This window comes from Syzygium oleosum, unplaced genomic scaffold (assembly GCF_021117445.2).
Source record: "Syzygium oleosum isolate NSW1041296 unplaced genomic scaffold, Sole_v2.1 Sole_v2.11, whole genome shotgun sequence".
Taxonomy (NCBI): domain Eukaryota; kingdom Viridiplantae; phylum Streptophyta; class Magnoliopsida; order Myrtales; family Myrtaceae; genus Syzygium; species Syzygium oleosum.
The window spans coordinates 7,014,597-7,033,590 of record NW_026607495.1 but is presented as its reverse complement, the minus strand read 5'-3'; the positions used below and the strand labels follow the sequence as shown (position 1 = coordinate 7,033,590).

Genomic DNA, 18,994 nt, shown 5'->3' with positions numbered 1-18,994 from the left:
ACGGGGCAAATTGCAAAAATCGGAGAAACTAAAAAGAAAAAACAAGAAAAAAAAAAAAAGAAACTCTAAACCGGCAACGTTTCGCGGAAACGTACACGCAGTCTCACATTTCGCGGAAAATTACGTGCGACGGACATATACAAAAAGAGACGCGCTCCTCCAATTATTACAAGAAGAGTTCGAGTTCGTTGGTAAACTGTTTCACTGTCTGATTCTCTCTCTCTCTCTCTGCTGCAGTTTTTCAGTAGCCAGACACGATCTGAATTCTTGTTAAGCTCCACATAAGAAGAGGGAAACCATGTCGATGCAAAAGAGAGCTCTGCCTTCCTCTTCTTCAGGTCAACCAAGTCAACCCAAGAGGCCATGCTTCCCTCCAACCGAGTAAGCTCCCTCTTCCCTCTTGATGTTTCAATGCTTAACTCAGTGTTTGATGATCGTGCGTTAGTTTTAGCTTCACTTGAGGGAGATTCAATGAAGGGGGTTCTTGAGTTGAAGATTCTTGAAATGTGAGATATGGTGAAAGCCCGCGGTGAGGCATGACATCAAAAGGCTTTTGCCTCACGACCGTTCTGAATCGCTTTCGTTCAGTTCTTTGTTTGTGGGTGTGTGCTGTTGCTTTAATGCGAGGCATTAAAGACCTCGAATGTTGTCATCTCGAATCTGTTTCGTGATTTTGCGTTGGCCAATCGCGGTACTTCCTGCTTATTCGAACTGCGCTCTGTTAGAATCATTTGCCTAGCAAGTGAGCTGTTATCGTTACCGGGTTTCTTTGCTATCCTGTCGTCTAAAATATCCTGTCTTGCTTGTGCTTTTGTGCTGATGTTCATGCAGTCAAGCATGGAACGGGTCCGAGATGAATGTCATGCCGTGTTGCTGTTTGACAGAGGAGAAATTGCGGAGTGTGGTAAGATGAGTAAAGTAGCCAACCAGGACATGCAAAATACAGTCCTTATTATATGTCAATTCCTAGTCTCTTCGGGTAGAAGTGGTTAGATACATTTCTGACATTCCAGTCAGTTTCTGGAAAGTAATCCGCATGAGAAATTGCTGTGAGATGTATAGAGAATTATTGTTTGAGGTAAAAATGACCCACTGAATATTCTAGGCTTTCCTTGTGAGGAAATTGCACTAAGAACATGCTTTAGTCCTTTCATGTTGTTTTGGACAGTATGGATCACAAAAAGATACAAATTTTCAATTTGAGTGCCCTTGACATGACTGTCGCCTTGAATCTTGGAAATGCGGTCAATATCAATTTGCATGTAGAAGGAGGACAATGAAGATACTTGCGAAACTTGAATGCGATGACTACGTGACAGATGATTCTTGCAGTGTAATTCTTCGCTATTGCTCTTTTCTGGACAGGTCAGAGAAGAGCTGGAGCGTGCTAAACCTGACTGGGCTGAATATTTTCAGAGGTGAATATTTTTAATTTGGTTTGTTGGCAGTATCTTATCTGCACGTACTGATTTCTCTAGGAGAATTTCCATGTTTATTGTCTCGCCAGCTAAAACTATCATCTGAGTATTAATGCCATAAATCCAAGATTCTGTTTGGCAAAGTGTAACACCTACGCATACTTTTTCTGTTAATTACTGAAAGGACGGTGCATTTGGAGATAGCTGCTAATCAACATTACTTGCTTCTGTTATCAATGTACTGGATAAATTTGTGTTCCAGCTTTACGTTGACTTGTCTTATCGCGTTAAGAGTAAGGGAATACATTTTGTGAGTCTGGTACATATGGTTTTATACAGTAATTAGATCTGACATTCATTTGTACAAATAACTAAAATGTTAATGGTTTTTAGTCTTTTTGTCACGAATAAGTCCACAAGACAGCAGTTGTTCACGGTGTCAATTTTTATGGTGTAGTTGCATCCGGAATGCTCTCAAAGATATAGTGCCACAGATGCGCTCAGAGAATGATTTTCAGAGATTGGTAAGATAAACAGAGTTTATAAAATTTCCACTTTGAATCAGACATATCTTCATCAACACATTAGTTATGAGTTGTTTATCTGCATGTCATGAAGTGATCGAATGAACTTACTAATTGCTTTATTCCGACGGTTTTAACAGCATTCATTGAGCATGAACTTTGCGCAAACTCCTTTGTCTATAAGTAAATATTCATTTTGTTGCGCAACCTGTGGAAAGAAAAACATGGGAAGGCCTACTTTCCATACAAGTCTGTTACAGCATAATGTCCCACACATGCAGCTGAAATTGAGGCGCCAACCCTTCTCGTCAATGTGAACTCTTGGGGAAGATCAATCTGCTATCCCTAGATTAACTTTTATCCGTTGACCGAGGGCCCTTCCACTCGGTACCGTCCGCTTACTAAGGCCAACTTGTGCCCCTGCTCGACGGGAAGGATGGGAGATCCTTTTTAACAATGTGTTATAATAGGAAAGCCTCACATATTGAAATAGGAGATCCTTTTGTGCAACCTATTACGACTCACCAGCCAAGTTCTAAAGCCATGTTTTGTCATATTAGTCTTAAACCATAGAAGCCTAAGCCAAGTCACTTTGTTGCCCATTGCCTCACTAGCTTCCAAGCCTTCTTTACAGAGAAAGAGCCCCCAGAAGATCCAGTAAATACCACTTTGTCTACAGAGCCAGACTTTGGAGTAATCAGTCCACACAAAGCCATCTGAGTTTCAAGCAGATCACCAGACCTTGCTGGAGGCCATCTCCATTCATTTTTCCTCAATAACATTTTCGACTGTGGCTTTATCACTTAAAGCTGAATCATAATCATTCTAAAACACATGAATATTTTTTTCTTGGACATGGAATGGATGGGGAAAATGAAAATGCTTAGGATTGTTCATATGAGTTTTATAGACAACTGCTGCTTGGTAAAAGACTGATTTCAAATATGCGTGAAGAACTTAACTCAATAAGGTGTTCGGTGAGTTATTATTAAGAAGGAACGACAGAATAGGTTTTTCAACTCCTTTTGATGGAATGGATTGGTTTTGTATCCCTTCTGCTTCATTTTCTGATCTCTCCAACTTTGGCAATTCTACTGTTGGTGGTGTTGAACAGAAGGAAGCAGTGGAGTCTGGAAACAGTCACACTCTACACCTCGAAAGGTATGAATGCACTTCCCCTGTGATGCCGTTGAAAAAGGCTTTCTGTGTAGTATTGACCGGTTATGCATTGTTGTCGTTTTGGGAATAATTGTCCGACCCACCACTACCACCCCACAACAGGTAGTCAGAGCTCAGTGAGTGTAAGGCCACAAGGACTCATCATGCGCCCCAGTGTCAATGCTCCGATTCAGAATATAACCTTTTGTAGCTTAAGAGCAGTGGAGCATTTTATTTTATTTGATCTCTTTAAAAATTTGCATTATTGAACTCTCTTAGACAATGTATCTATTTATCCTTGTAGTTTCCCCGGGAGTGATACCTGTCCAAGTGAGATGTTTGGTAGCTTGTCTCTCTTTATCGGTACTTATTCGATTTTCTGCTTCCGTATCTGTCTCTATTTCTAATGGTTGTTTGCTGGTGATTGTATAGGGGTAATGCTAAATCTACAGCAAACAATGGAGCGAGAAACTTACAGCTTCAACTGACAACCAAACTGTCACTTCCTCTATTTACTGGAATGAAAATAGAAGGAGAGGAGGGTGCTCGCATTTATGTTGCCTTGATCGATGCGAACACAGGGGATGTTGTTACATCAGGCCCAGAATCCTCCATTAAGTTGGACGTCGTTGTGCTTGAAGGTGATTTCAACAAAGACAATGAGGATAACTGGGCTCCAGAAGAGTTTAAGAACTACGTGGTTAAAGAACGTGAAGGAAAGGGGCCGCTTTTGGCAGGAGATCTCGTAGTGAAGCTAAAGGGAGGTGTTGGGGAGCTGGGACAACTGATATTTACTGACAATTCCAGCTGGAATAGGAGTAAAAGATTCAGGTTAGGGCTTAAGGTGGCATCGGGTTTTTGCGGGAACACGCGAATCCGAGAAGCAAAAACAGATGCCTTCCCTGTCAAGGAACATAGAGGGGAAGGTAGGTCCTTCATAGTCTTTTTACAATAAATATGCCTTATCCTTTATGACTGAACATAAACATGTTGGACATCCACCGTCTTCAATTTTTTAATTGAGAGCTTCATTTCGTATGGATCTTTACAACTCGAACGAAAATTCTGATAAATAAGAAACATTTGGTTTGTTCGTTATTAGCAAATGTTGACACTTTGCATCAGTTTCAGGAGAGAGCTTGCAAGCCTTTTACAAGTTTGCTTGCTTCTACAAATTAATCTGATAGTGACAGGGACATTATTGTATATGTGCTCTTCATTTTACAGCTTACAGGAAACATCATCCACCTGCATCTGACGATAAGGTGTGGAGGTTGGACAAGATTGCCAAAGATGGGACATCTCACCATAAACTGAGTAAAGCTGGAATATGTACAGTGGAGGACTTTCTACTGCAACTGTTCATGGACCCCAAGAAACTGAGAAAGGTAAGCACTTAGTTAATGATTACCAATTAGGGTTTGATTGACTGCCAAAAATGTAAGTCTTTTGTGTTCAATCATCATAGATTCTCGGAAAGAGCATAACAGAGAATAAGTGGGATAGCCTCATATGCCATGCAAAGACTTGCAAAACAAAGTGGAAGCTTTACTGGGACTATCCTGATGGCGTGACGAAGCATGGTGCTGTATTCAACACTGATGGTCAACAGATCGGCCTAGTGAAAGACGGGGAATATTTTGCTACTCATCGACTTTCCGCCCAAGAGAAGGTTGGTAACCAAGTTCCTACTCAGTTTTGTCAAGCCAGTTCACTTGCTACACCATCACGGGGAATTCGAATAATTTGTCCCATATTTTCTATGTAATCATTATTTTTATGTTCGCTTGTAGCTGTGTGGCTTAATAGGTGTTAGATATGGAAACTTGAAACAAGGAGTCGGTTGGACATCTAGAGGCTCTGCTTCTCTTTTCTTTTCTTTTCTTTTCTTTTCTTTTTCCCGATCATAAAAGTAAAATGATGTTCCTGAGGAGAAAATAAAAAGAAAATATAGATGCTATGCTTAGATCCAAAATATACACCTTCTATTAATAGAGTGATTTTGAGCTTGCGCTCTTCGCAATGCAAAGTTGAGGTTAGTGACCTTGTAAATCTAAGTGGCCTTCTGTACTGAGTAAGTTGGAGACCACTTTCAGCTGTTAATTCGGTTTCATCCATGAGAATCTAAGGCACTCATCAACATATTGTAGTTTCAACAATTAACACATTCACGTCACAATACTGTCCAAGTTTAGAACTATCAAGATCTTAATTACTTGCAATACAAGTTGATGCGTGCTTTATTTCTTCACTGGTCCTTTCTCAATCAGCTTTGCATCTTTACCTTGAGGACCCTTGCCTTGATTGTACTCTATAGTACATCTTTCGAGCACCTGACCTTTATGTGATGGAGAAATGGCAGATATAGGCATAAAGTGAATTGCAGTTCTTTCAACATTATTCCATTAGTCCAGCCTGAGCAATTTACCAAGTGTTTTTCTTTCAGGAACATGGAGATACAATCGTGAAAAAGGCTTTGGTTAACTGGAATGATGTGAAAGAGTTCAGTGGTGAGACGTTTTCTGATTCAATGCAGAAGAATAGCTCAAGCTCATTTTCATCTCAAGTCCTTAGTGGACAAATTGAAAATTTCAACCCTGTTCCAAGTTATTTGGCTCCACCAATCTTTGCTGCTCCAGTTTGTCCGGAAGCTCCTCTGGCAAATGTGGGCTCCACTGCTGTAGGTACGTGCTCTAAAACACAAAACTGTATCTCCCTTTAAGCTCATACAAAGACGTGGCCTGTGAAATTACAATGAAAATAGGACTTACACTTGATTTTTTGTAGCTTTAATAAATAAAAGCATTGTGTTCCAGATCCTTATGATTTTGTGTTCCACATAATATGAAGACGTTTGTTTGTCCAGCTGTGATTGTTGCAAAATGAGCCTCACTCAATACACTCTATCCATATTGGCCAATATATGTATATATGTATGTATGCATGTTTGTGTTCTGTCTAAGCAATTGAAAAGCAACGAAAAAATTAGTGGTAACATGTGCCTTTTTTGAGTGGGGGATTGGGGGAGGGGGAGGACAGATACTCATGAACACCTTCACTTAGGTGATGCGAAGTGGATATTGACAAGATATTGCTATCACTAGGTAGATATGAATAGATGTAATGAGCACAAGGCAACGTGGTTAGATGTTTATTTTTATCAAATGGTGACCGGAATCTTTTCAGGAAGGGCCTCGTCAATTGAAGCGTGTTAAGATTGCAAAGATCAAGGGCAAGAAAAATTAAAGAGATGTGCAGGGTAAGGAGAAATAAAAAAACTAGTAGCACTTTCCGTGATATCAGAATAATAAAAGCTCATAACCAATCATTGCAAGAATTTTTATAAGCTCGTAGACCTGTGTTTACGTCGGCTTATGTTTATGAACCGTATTAATGCTTTAGTTCTTGCTCTAGGACTCAATGGTGCAACGGCTTTGGCATTGTCAGTTCAGTCACAAAATACCAATTCTGGAAATTCCATGGAGATTACAGTTGATGAAATTTTTCGTCTTGCTGCACATCGGCCCATGTCTGCAGACTGCTCGAATGTTCGGATCCCTCCAGGATATCATGGTGGTACTTGTCACGCCCTGAACCCCATCGAGCTCGCGACATCCCCTGCTCCGGTCGAAATGATGCGACGTCCCAGGAACGTCGCCGACCCAACCCAAACATCAGAGCCACATGCGGAAGCGAAAAAAATAAAACCCCGGACAAATAATGACGACAACGGGGTAGAACAACAAAACAATCCAGCAACCACATATTCATACAACACCAAATATACATACATCATATTACAGGCATAATTAACAAACTAGCATCCGAAATCACCGTCAACAAAATATCAGGGTCTGGTTAACTTAACTTCCCTATGGGTCAACCCGATTTACACAACCCCCAAAATCTTAAGGAAAAACCTAAGGATCGCCCTCCTCCTGTCTGCTTCTGAATCTCTGGCTCGAATCTCTGGAACTCACCTGCAGCTCCACTGGGTACCAACAGTAGCTCCCCGGACTTCCAAAAAGAAAAGGCGCACTTCCCGGGTTTAGGGCCGGGGGTCTGAAAGTGACGGTTATACAACCGTGAGACGAATCTCAATAAGTGTACAACCCCAAACCCCACGTAGGCACTCACGTACCGCCAGACGAAAACACACATAACACACAACGATCAGCCAACTAACAATCACATGCGACCCTACCTGGAATTCCTCACGCACGTCCCTGCACGTTAGTCAACCACACATCCAGTATGCCACAGAAATACATCACAGCAGCGCGCGTGCCCCGATTATAGAGCAAAACCCACTTGGGCACGTCCCATACCATGCCTAGCGCTTTTACCCCATAATCGAGCATCACACCACGCGATACAAACACACTCGCACACCAACTCACACCACGCGTCACTTTCTTAATTTCACTCGTCCCGCCAATTCTTGTTCATTCTCAACCTTTCCACCACTACCGCGCCCGCGTAAAACGCATCAGGCCAAACGGTCTTCTGACCTCGTCAGGCATCGCCACCCCGTCGGGCCGGGCATCGTCACCTCGTCAGGGACGGCATCGTCCCGCGTAAACGTACACGCCTCAGGACGGAATCCTACACACACTTTCCTTCTACCGCGCCCGCGTAAAACGCATCAGGCCAACGGTCTTCTGACCACGTCAGGCATCGACACCCCGTCGGGCCGGGCATCGTCACCTCGTCAGGGACGGCATCGTCCCGCGTAAACGTACACGCCTCAGGACGGATCCTTTCCAACCAATCTCACATTTCCATATCCTCGTTCCACTCAAACCACACTTACACACAACCAGCACACGCACGGCCAAACATACACGCCTCACACATTTATAGCCACACACCAAATTCACATCTCACGTACACTTCACAAACACGCATTCTCATCACACGGACACCTCATGATCACCCACACTCGGCACACGAACTCAATGCACATTCACATGTCCACGCCACCACACCTCACAGCCACACACACGGCATAGCACCACATCACATTCGGCCCAAGCACAAACTAGAACAAGCCAATGACAGCAAACTATACAATTAATCCGATAAACCCAATCAAGCCAATACATTTCCAATTAATCACCCATTTAATTCCCGATCGATCCTCGACATCACAGCCCTAACTCAGCATTCCTAAACCTCGAATTTCGTCGCCCAATCAGCCCACAACCTCCAAACATTCAGCCCCTAACTTAGTCCCGAAGATAGCCACGAAACAGCCACTAACAGTCCCTAAAATCACTTAAACCGAACCTCAAACGAGTCTAGAAATACCCGAGGTCCTAAATGACATTTGGGGAAAACACTTACTCAAAAGGCGAGACAGAACGGGGCTGGAACGGGCCGGGACAGCGGCAGCAGCGTCGCCGGCGATGTACGGACGGCGTGAACAGTGTTCCGTACGGACGCGATGAACAGTACCACTCCGTACGGACACTGTGCGGACAGGCTGGGACGGTGGCCAAAGAGGTGCCGGTGACAGCCGCGGCGTCCGACGGTCCGGCGTGAACAGTGATCCGTACGGACGTGTGAACAGTACCGTACGGCCACTGTACGGACGGTGCTGGACGGCGACGTACGGCGAGGCTGGACGGCTGGGTGTCGACGGAATGGCGATCGGAGCTCCGGCGAAGCTCCGGCGGTACTGTTTGTAAAACAGAAAAATGAGAAAAGAGGGAAAAAGGAGAGAGAGAGCTGTTTTTGGTCTATACCCGGGGCTGTGGTGGCTGCACAGAGGTGGAACTAGCTGCTGGTGCTGGTGATGCTGGCTCGGCGGGGGGCAGCACCGGCTGGTACTGTTCCGGCGTGAACAGTACCAGAACTTGCAGAAAGTGCACGGCAAAACCAGAAAAGGAAGAAAAGGGAGAAGAATTTGGGGGAAATGGGGAAGCTCTCGGCAGAATGGCTGGAGGAGAGAGAGAGGGTATGGTCAAATGGGTCAAAGATAGTCTTAGTGGAGTCCAAGTGTCATTATCCAAGCCCATTTGACAATTTTACCCTTGATCTAATGGACTAGATTTGATCAAATCCAATAATTTAGGGGTACAATGGTCTTTTGTCCCCTAACCATGGTTGACCAGACCTGGTTTAACCTTAACTCACCTTGGTTAATCCCAAAATTAAATCCAATTTTCGGAATTAATCAAAAATGGCCTAGGGGCATTTTCGTAATTTTCCGATCCCGAACCGAAATTCCAATTTTCGCACATACGCGTTCCATATATGCGTGGCCAACATGATATGGCGTCGGAATCGCGAAATTCATCGCGCAAGCCCTCGAAAATCCACGTCAAAGTCTCGGGAATAAAATAATATTATTTTTCCAATTTTTGTCGAAATTCCAATTTTTGGCCAAAACCACTCTAAATGTGCGTGGCCACCCCAAAATGACCTTGGCCGCGAAAAATAACCTCAAACGGCCTCCGAATCCGGCCTCGGTGCCACGGGGCAAAGCCGTAATTTTTCCGGCCGGACCGAAATCCATTTTTTTTCGAAATGGGTGGCCCCAAGGTTGGCCAAGCCAAAAACGTCATCGGCCGTCCAAAATTGTCACTTTCAAAATTCTCGATTCCCGGGCCCGAATTCCAAGAAATTACTAAAATCGAGCAATCGCAACTTTAGCTTATCTCACGGCTAACGGGTGGCTCTCTGGAATTACGCGCTCTCGACCCGTGACCGACACTAAGTCAAATCACGTTTAAGTTTACTCCACCGGGACGACCTCGGTTGTCATATAATTGCGAGGTCATCACTAGTGCCCTTTGGACACGATCAATCAAATAGATCGGTCTCGGTTGGCTCAAAACATTCCCTCGTCAATCGATATGGTCGAAGATCGAACCCAGGTCGAGTTCTTTGGTCGTACGAACTCAATCCCGTAACGGCCTTACCCCTAAGGTTAGCATCCCGTGAATGCGCATTTCCGGGTGAGATTTCACTACAAGTGCATTGGCCAAAATATTCATTTCATAGATCCCGGGAAAAGGATCGAAAATTCAGACTGTTACAATTCTTCCCCCCTAATAAAAATTTCGTCCTCGAAATTTACAACTATACCTGCTATCCAAACAGGTGGGGGAGATGACGTCTTATTATCCTTACTTCCGTAATATTCCCACACAACTTAGACCAACGGGACCGTCTTAATCCTTAAAACCTGTTCCTTCACATTTGCCCCTAAAATCCAATATACATATTCCCAACATATCCTCTACAGTCCGTATAGTCCTTCCAAACTGGTCATCCAATAAGATCTCTTACTTAAGTCCTGTCAACAGCGCAACTATCGAGGTTCCTTCTCGACTCCTTACAATCTCAAATCTAAGGTGTCCAAAGACCAAAGCTGAATCACCCTATTGCTCAATCCATTACAACATTCATTTAACTAACCAATCCAAACCCACGATCAAACCGAAATCACACATAACTAACAAAGCCAAATCTATTCCGCTTTCTACACCACCAAACACCATTTCACAGTCTGAACATCCCAACAGCATGCACATCTTATTCATCAATGGCATAATCACACACGCTTGTACTTCTAGAAACAATTTCAATCCAGCCATATAACAAATCAAACAGACGCAAACGAGTGCAACGCCCCGAATCTATAAAACAAATGCCACCTAATTATACCAAGAACCATACCTGGGGTTACGCCTGGCGCATCCTCAACTCCTTCTTGCGTCAAGGCGTACACACGTCCTTGTGCCGGCGGTCTGCTCGAATTAGTCGGCGGGGCTGCACTAGTCGGATTCCCAATCCGAGGTGCCTGCACTGACGGGGGTGGTCGAACTTGAAGATTCGGGCAATTCCTTATGTGATGTCCCATTCCACCACACCCAAAACATGCCCCAGTCACACTTGGGCAGGGACCATTCCCATGGTATCTCCCACACTGTCTACAGGCTGAACTAGACGAATATGCCGACTTTCCAATATTCCTTCTTGCCGGAGGGACAAAACGTCGATTTTCCATCATCGGCCTTTTTCCCAGCTGACGATCGTCCCCGGCTGAGATATGTGGTGATCCAGACGCGACGGTTCTTTCCATCATATCCTGCTCAATAATTTGAGCCCGCCTATATATTTCTCCATAATCCTTAATGTCATGCGATAATATCAGACTCCGAAGATCCGGCTTTAGTCCATCCCGGAATCTTCGCGCTCTATCTCTCGGGTTCTCCACCATGGTCGGTGCAAACTTAGCCAATCTCGCGAACTCGGCCTCATACTGATCCACAGTCATTTGTCCCTGGCGCAAGCGCATAAATTCCATCAACTTTTTCTCTTGCGCATTTTCCGAGAAATATTTTTCATAAAAATTCTCCACAAACACAGCCCAAGTCGAGGCCGTTCCTACAGGAAACACTCTACCTTCCACAGCATTCCACCAATCATTTGCACCCTCTTGTAACTGATAAACTGCCAATGTCACTTTCTCCTCCTCGGTGCACCCCAAAACCTTAAAAGTCTTCTCCAGTTCTTCTACCCACCTTGGCGCAGCCTCGGGGTCACCACGACCATGAAATTTAGGCGGCTTCAATTTCATAAATTGCTCTACTAACTAGGGCATTTGCCTAACCCCGGCTGGTTGAACCTGCCCTTGCTGGGCTTGATTCCCTCCAATACCAGCATTTTCATTAACTGCAGCAGCTGCAGCCTCAGCCGCTTGGGCGGTCGCATTATCTCGCTCTTGGGCTTGCCGATCCAACATATTCCCAATCCTTTCTAATACCCTGAGAACTCCTTCCATTCGCGGATCTTCCGCGGGCCTAGCATCAGCTCTGGGGTCCCTTGCAGCTCTAACACCCACTTCAGGATTTTCTACTACTCTAGCATCCATACCCAGATCCTCTACGGCTCTAGCTCTAGCACGACCTCGACCCCTTACTCCTCTTCCTGCACCCCTTCTGGTACCTCTTCCTACTCCTCTTCCTTCGCTGCTCATTATATCAGCTTCCTACTATTCTCCTACCTGCTATAAGTCCACACGGGTATCAGAGGTCTAGGCCAACTACACTAGTCCAAACCCTAAGCACAGAACTCGACAACCAGCACTTAACAACCAGCAACCCACCATCAAATCAATCACCTAACATCAAACCAACACTACTAAACACTCAACAAGGATCTCGTACTCACCTCAAGTCCTGCCGCACCTTCGTCTCAACCATCATTACAACCACAACAATCCACTCAGCAATCACAGGCGCGTACTCACAAAACACGCACAATTAACATAAACACGCATCTACAAAGGGCTCCCTAACTGGCTACCCTGAAGTCGTCGCTCCTTATCACTCCAGGTCTCGACCTTACTGATATCGAGCTAACCTTGCTCTGATACCAATTCAAACGGGGATGTCACGCCCCGAACCCCATCGAGCTCGCGACATCCCCTGCTCCGGTCGAAATGATGCGACGTCCCAGGAACGTCGCCGACCCAACCCAAACATCAGAGCCACATGCGGAAGCGAAAAAAATAAAACCCCGGACAAATAATGACGACAACGGGGTAGAACAACAAAACAATCCAGCAACCACATATTCATACAACACCAAATATACATACATCATATTACAGGCATAATTAACAAACTAGCATCCGAAATCACCGTCAACAAAATATCAGGGTCTGGTTAACTTAACTTCCCTATGGGTCAACCCGATTTACACAACCCCCAAAATCTTAAGGAAAAACCTAAGGATCGCCCTCCTCCTGTCTGCTTCTGAATCTCGCTCGAATCTACGGAACTCACCTGCGGCTCCACTGGGTACCAACGGTAGCTCCCGGACTTCCAAAAAGAAAAGGCGCACTTCCCGGGTTTAGGGCCGGGGGGTCTGAAAGTGACGGTTATACAACCGTGAGACGAATCTCAATAAGTGTACAACCCCAAACCCCACGTAGGCACTCACGTACCGCCAGACGAAAACACACATAACACACAACGATCAGCCAACTAACAATCACATGCGACCCTACCCTGGAATTCCTCACGCACGTCCCCGCACGTTAGTCAACCACACATCCAAGATGCCACGAAATACATCACAAAATACACAGTGCCCGATTATAGAGCAAAACCCACTTGGGCACGTCCCCATACCATGCCTAGCGCTTTTACCCCATAATCGAGCATCACACCACGCGATACAAACACACTCGCACACCAACTCACACCACGCGTCACTTTCTTAATTTCACTCGTCCCGCCAATTCTTGTTCATTCTCAACCTTTCCACCACTACCGCGCCCGCGTAAAACGCATCAGGCCAAACGGTCTTCTGACCTCGTCAGGCATCGACACCCCGTCGGGCCGGGCATCGTCACCTCGTCAGGGACGGCATCGTCCCGCGTAAACGTACACGCCTCAGGACGGATCCTTTCCAACCAATCTCACATTTCCATATCCTCGTTCCACTCAAACCACACTTACACACAACCAGCACACGCACGGCCAAACATACACGCCTCACACATTTATAGCCACACACCAAATTCACATCTCACGTACACTTCACAAACACGCATTCTCATCACACGGACACCTCATGATCACCCACACTCGGCACACGAACTCAATGCACATTCACATGTCCACGCCACCACACCTCACAGCCACACACACGGCATAGCACCACATCACATTCGGCCCAAGCACAAACTAGAACAAGCCAATGACAGCAAACTATACAATTAATCCGATAAACCCAATCAAGCCAATACATTTCCAATTAATCACCCATTTAATTCCCGATCGATCCTCGACATCACAGCCCTAACTCAGCATTCCTAAACCTCGAATTTCGTCGCCCAATCAGCCCACAACCTCCAAACATTCAGCCCCTAACTTAGTCCCGAAGATAGCCACGAAACAGCCACTAACAGTCCCTAAAATCACTTAAACCGAACCTCAAACGAGTCTAGAAATACCCGAGGTCCTAAATGACATTTGGGGAAAACACTTACTCAAAAGGCGAGACAGAACGGGGCTGGAACGGGCCGGGACAGCGGCAGCAGCGTCGCCGGCGATGTACGGACGGCGTGAACAGTGTTCCGTACGGACGCGATGAACAGTACCACTCCGTACGGACACTGTGCGGACAGGCTGGGACGGTGGCCAAAGAGGTGCCGGTGACAGCCGCGGCGTCCGACGGTCCGGCGTGAACAGTGATCCGTACGGACGTGTGAACAGTACCGTACGGCCACTGTACGGACGGTGCTGGACGGCGACGTACGGCGAGGCTGGACGGCTGGGTGTCGACGGAATGGCGATCGGAGCTCCGGCGAAGCTCCGGCGGTACTGTTTGTAAAACAGAAAAATGAGAAAAGAGGGAAAAAGGAGAGAGAGAGCTGTTTTTGGTCTATACCCGGGGCTGTGGTGGCTGCACAGAGGTGGAACTAGCTGCTGGTGGTTCTGGCTCGGCGGGGACAGCACCGGCTGGTACTGTTCCGGCGTGAACAGTACCAGAACTTGCAGAAAGTGCACGGCAAAACCAGAAAAGGAAGAAAAGGGAGAAGAATTTGGGGGAAATGGGGAAGCTCTCGGCAGAATGGCTGGAGGAGAGAGAGAGGGTATGGTCAAATGGGTCAAAGATAGTCTTAGTGGAGTCCAAGTGTCATTATCCAAGCCCATTTGACAATTTTACCCTTGATCTAATGGACTAGATTTGATCAAATCCAATAATTTAGGGGTACAATGGTCTTTTGTCCCCTAACCATGGTTGACCAGACCTGGTTTAACCTTAACTCACCTTGGTTAATCCCAAAATTAAATCCAATTTTCGGAATTAATCAAAAATGGCCTAGGGGCATTTTCGTAATTTTCCGATCCCGAACCGAAATTCCAATTTTCGCACATACGCGTTCCATATATGCGTGGCCAACATGATATGGCGTCGGAATCGCGAAATTCATCGCGCAAGCCCTCGAAAATCCACGTCAAAGTCTCGGGAATAAAATAATATTATTTTTCCAATTTTTGTCGAAATTCCAATTTTTGGCCAAAACCACTCTAAATGTGCGTGGCCACCCCAAAATGACCTTGGCCGCGAAAAATAACCTCAAACGGCCTCCGAATCCAGCCTCGGTGCCCACAGGGGCAAAACCGTAATTTTTCCGGCCCCGGACCGAAATCCATTTTTTTTTCAGAAATGGGTGGCCCCAAGGTTGGCCAAGCCAAAAACGTCATCGGCCGTCCAAAATTGTCACTTTCAAAATTCTCGATTCCCGGGCCCGAATTCCAAGAAATTACTAAAATCGAGCAATCGCAACTTTAGCTTATCTCTGGCTAACGGGTGGCTCTCTGGAATTACGCGCTCTCGACCCGTGACCGACACTAAGTCAAATCACGTTTAAGTTTACTCCACCCGGGACGACCTCGGTTGTCATATAATTGCGAGGGTCTGTCACTAGTGCCCTTTGGACACGATCAATCAAATAGATCGGTCTCGGTTGGCTCAAAACATTCCCTCGTCAATCGATATGGTCGAAGATCGAACCCAGGTCGAGTTCTTTGGTCGTACGAACTCAATCCCGTAACGGCCTTACCCCTAAGGTTAGCATCCCGTGAATGCGCATTTCCGGGTGAGATTTCACTACAAGTGCATTGGCCAAAATATTCATTTCATAGATCCCGGGAAAAGGATCGAAAATTCAGACTGTTACAATTCTTCCCCCCTAATAAAAATTTCGTCCTCGAAATTTACAACTATACCTGCTATCCAAACAGGTGGGGAGATGACGTCTTATTATCCTTACTTCCGTAATATTCCCACACAACTTAGACCAACGGGACCGTCTTAATCCTTAAAACCTGTTCCTTCACATTTGCCCCTAAAATCCAATATACATATTCCCAACATATCCTCTACAGTCCGTATAGTCCTTCCAAACCGGTCATCCAATAAGATCTCTTACTTAAGTCCTGTCAACAGCGCAACTATCGAGGTTCCTTCTCGACTCCTTACAATCTCAAATCTAAGGTGTCCAAATGGACCAAACCGAATCACCCTATTCTTTGCAATCCATTACAACATTCTGTTTAACTAACCAATCCAAACCCACGATCAAACCGAAATCACACATAACTAACAAAGCCAAATCTATTCCGCTTTCTACACCACCAAACACCATTTCACAGTCTGAACATCCCAACAGCATGCACATCTTATTCATCAATGGCATAATCACACACGCTTGTACTTCTAGAAACAATTTCAATCCAGCCATATAACAAATCAAACAGACGCAAACGAGTGCAACGCCCCGAATCTATAAAACAAATGCCACCTAATTATACCAAGAACCATACCTGGGGTTACGCCTGGCGCATCCTCAACTCCCTCTTGCGTCAAGGCGTACACACGTCCTTGTGCCGGCGGTCTGCTCGAATTAGTCGGCGGGGCTGCACTAGTCGGATTCCCAATCCGAGGTGCCTGCACTGACGGGGGTGGTCGAACTTGAAGATTCGGGCAATTCCTTATGTGATGTCCCATTCCACCACACCCAAAACATGCCCCAGTCACACTTGGGCAGGGACCATTCCCATGGTATCTCCCACACTGTCTACAGGCTGAACTAGACGAATATGCCGACTTTCCAATATTCCTTCTTGCCGGAGGGACAAAACGTCGATTTTCCATCATCGGCCTTTTTCCTAGCTGACGATCGTCCCCGGCTGAGATATGTGGTGATCCAGACGCGACGGTTCTTTCCATCATATCCTGCTCAATAATTTGAGCCCGCCTATATATTTCTCCATAATCCTTAATGTCATGCGATAATATCAGACTCCGAAGATCCGGCTTTAGTCCATCCCGGAATCTTCGCGCTCTATCTCTCGGGTTCTCCACCATGGTCGGTGCAAACTTAGCCAATCTCGCGAACTCGGCCTCATACTGATCCACAGTCATTTGTCCCTGGCGCAAGCGCATAAATTCCATCAACTTTTTCTCTTGCGCATTTTCCGAGAAATATTTTTCATAAAAATTCTCCACAAACACAGCCCAAGTCGAGGCCGTTCCTACAGGAAACACTCTACCTTCCACAGCATTCCACCAATCATTTGCACCCTCTTGTAACTGATAAACTGCCAATGTCACTTTCTCCTCCTCGGTGCACCCCAAAACCTTAAAAGTCTTCTCCAGTTCTTCTACCCACCTTGGCGCAGCCTCGGGGTCACCACGACCATGAAATTTAGGCGGCTTCAATTTCATAAATTGCTCTACTAACTGGGGCATTTGCCTAACCCCGGCTGGTTGAACCTGCCCTTGCTGGGCTTGATTCCCTCCAATACCAGCATTTTCATTAACTGCAGCAGCTGCAGCCTCAGCCGCTTGGGCGGTCGCATTATCTCGCTCTTGGGCTTGCCGATCCAACATATTCCCAATCCTTTCTAATACCCTGAGAACTCCTTCCATTCGCGGATCTTCCGCGGGCCTAGCATCAGCTCTGGGGTCCCTTGCAGCTCTAACACCCACTTCAGGATTTTCTACTACTCTAGCATCCATACCCAGATCCTCTACGGCTCTAGCTCTAGCACGACCTCGACCCCTTACTCCTCTTCCTGCACCCCTTCTGGTACCTCTTCCTACTCCTCTTCCTTCGCTGCTCATTATATCAGCTTCCTACTATTCTCCTACCTGCTATAAGTCCACACGGGTATCAGAGGTCTAGGCCAACTACACTAGTCCAAACCCTAAGCACAGAACTCGACAACCAGCACTTAACAACCAGCAACCCACCATCAAATCAATCACCTAACATCAAACCAACACTACTAAACACTCAACAAGGATCTCGTACTCACCTCAAGTCCTGCCGCACCTTCGTCTCAACCATCATTACAACCACAACAATCCACTCAGCAATCACAGGCGCGTACTCACAAAACACGCACAATTAACATAAACACGCATCTACAAAGGGCTCCCTAACTGGCTACCCTGAAGTCGTCGCTCCTTATCACTCCAGGTCTCGACCTTACTGATATCGAGCTAACCTTGCTCTGATACCAATTCAAACGGGGATGTCACGCCCTGAACCCCATCGAGCTCGCGACATCCCCTGCTCCGGTCGAAATGATGCGACGTCCCAGGAACGTCGCCGACCCAACCCAAACATCAGAGCCACATGCGGAAGCGAAAAAAATAAAACCCCGGACAAATAATGACGACAACGGGGTAGAACAACAAAACAATCCAGCAACCACATATTCATACAACACCAAATATACATACATCATATTACAGGCATAATTAACAAACTAGCATCCGAAATCACCGTCAACAAAATATCGGGTCGGTTAACTTAACTTCCCTATGGGTCAACCCGATTTACACAACCCCCAAAATCTTAAGGAAAAACCTAAGGATCGCCCTCCTCGTCGCTTCGAATCTCGGCTCGAATCTCGGAACTCACCTGCGGCTCCACCGGGTACCAACAGTAGCTCCCCGGACTTCCAAAAAGAAAAGGCGCACTTCCCGGGTTTAGGGCCGGGGGTCTGAAAGTGACGGTTATACAACCGTGAGACGAATCTCAATAAGTGTACAACCCCAAACCCCACGTAGGCACTCACGTGCCGCCGGACGAAAAAACACACATAACACACAACGATCGGCCAACTAACAATCACATGCGACCCTACCCGGAATTCCTCACGCACGTCCCCGCACGTTAGTCAACCACACATCCAAGATGCCACGTAAATACATCACAAAATACACGTGCCCGATTATAGAGCAAAACCCACTTGGGCACGTCCCATACCATGCCTAGCGAGTTTTACCCCATAATCGAGCATCACACCACGCGATACAAACACACTCGCACACCAACTCACACCACGCGTC

The 18,994-nt window shown here is 46.0% G+C and overlaps 1 protein-coding gene across 1 annotated transcript; it reads left to right on the top strand.

Annotated features, from left to right (window-relative positions):
- The first annotated feature begins 184 nt into the window (after positions 1-184).
- On the top strand, positions 185-10,220 carry LOC115687896 (calmodulin-binding protein 60 D-like). The gene is made up of 12 exons (XM_056315750.1): positions 185-381; positions 832-904; positions 1,366-1,418; positions 1,876-1,942; positions 3,057-3,103; positions 3,533-4,026; positions 4,328-4,488; positions 4,569-4,772; positions 5,547-5,784; positions 6,515-6,676; positions 8,871-8,928; positions 10,208-10,220. Exons 1-12 carry the CDS (start codon positions 299-301, stop codon positions 10,218-10,220), a joined length of 1,653 nt encoding a protein of 550 aa, XP_056171725.1. The 5' UTR covers positions 185-298.
- The last annotated feature ends 8,774 nt before the right edge of the window (positions 10,221-18,994 follow it).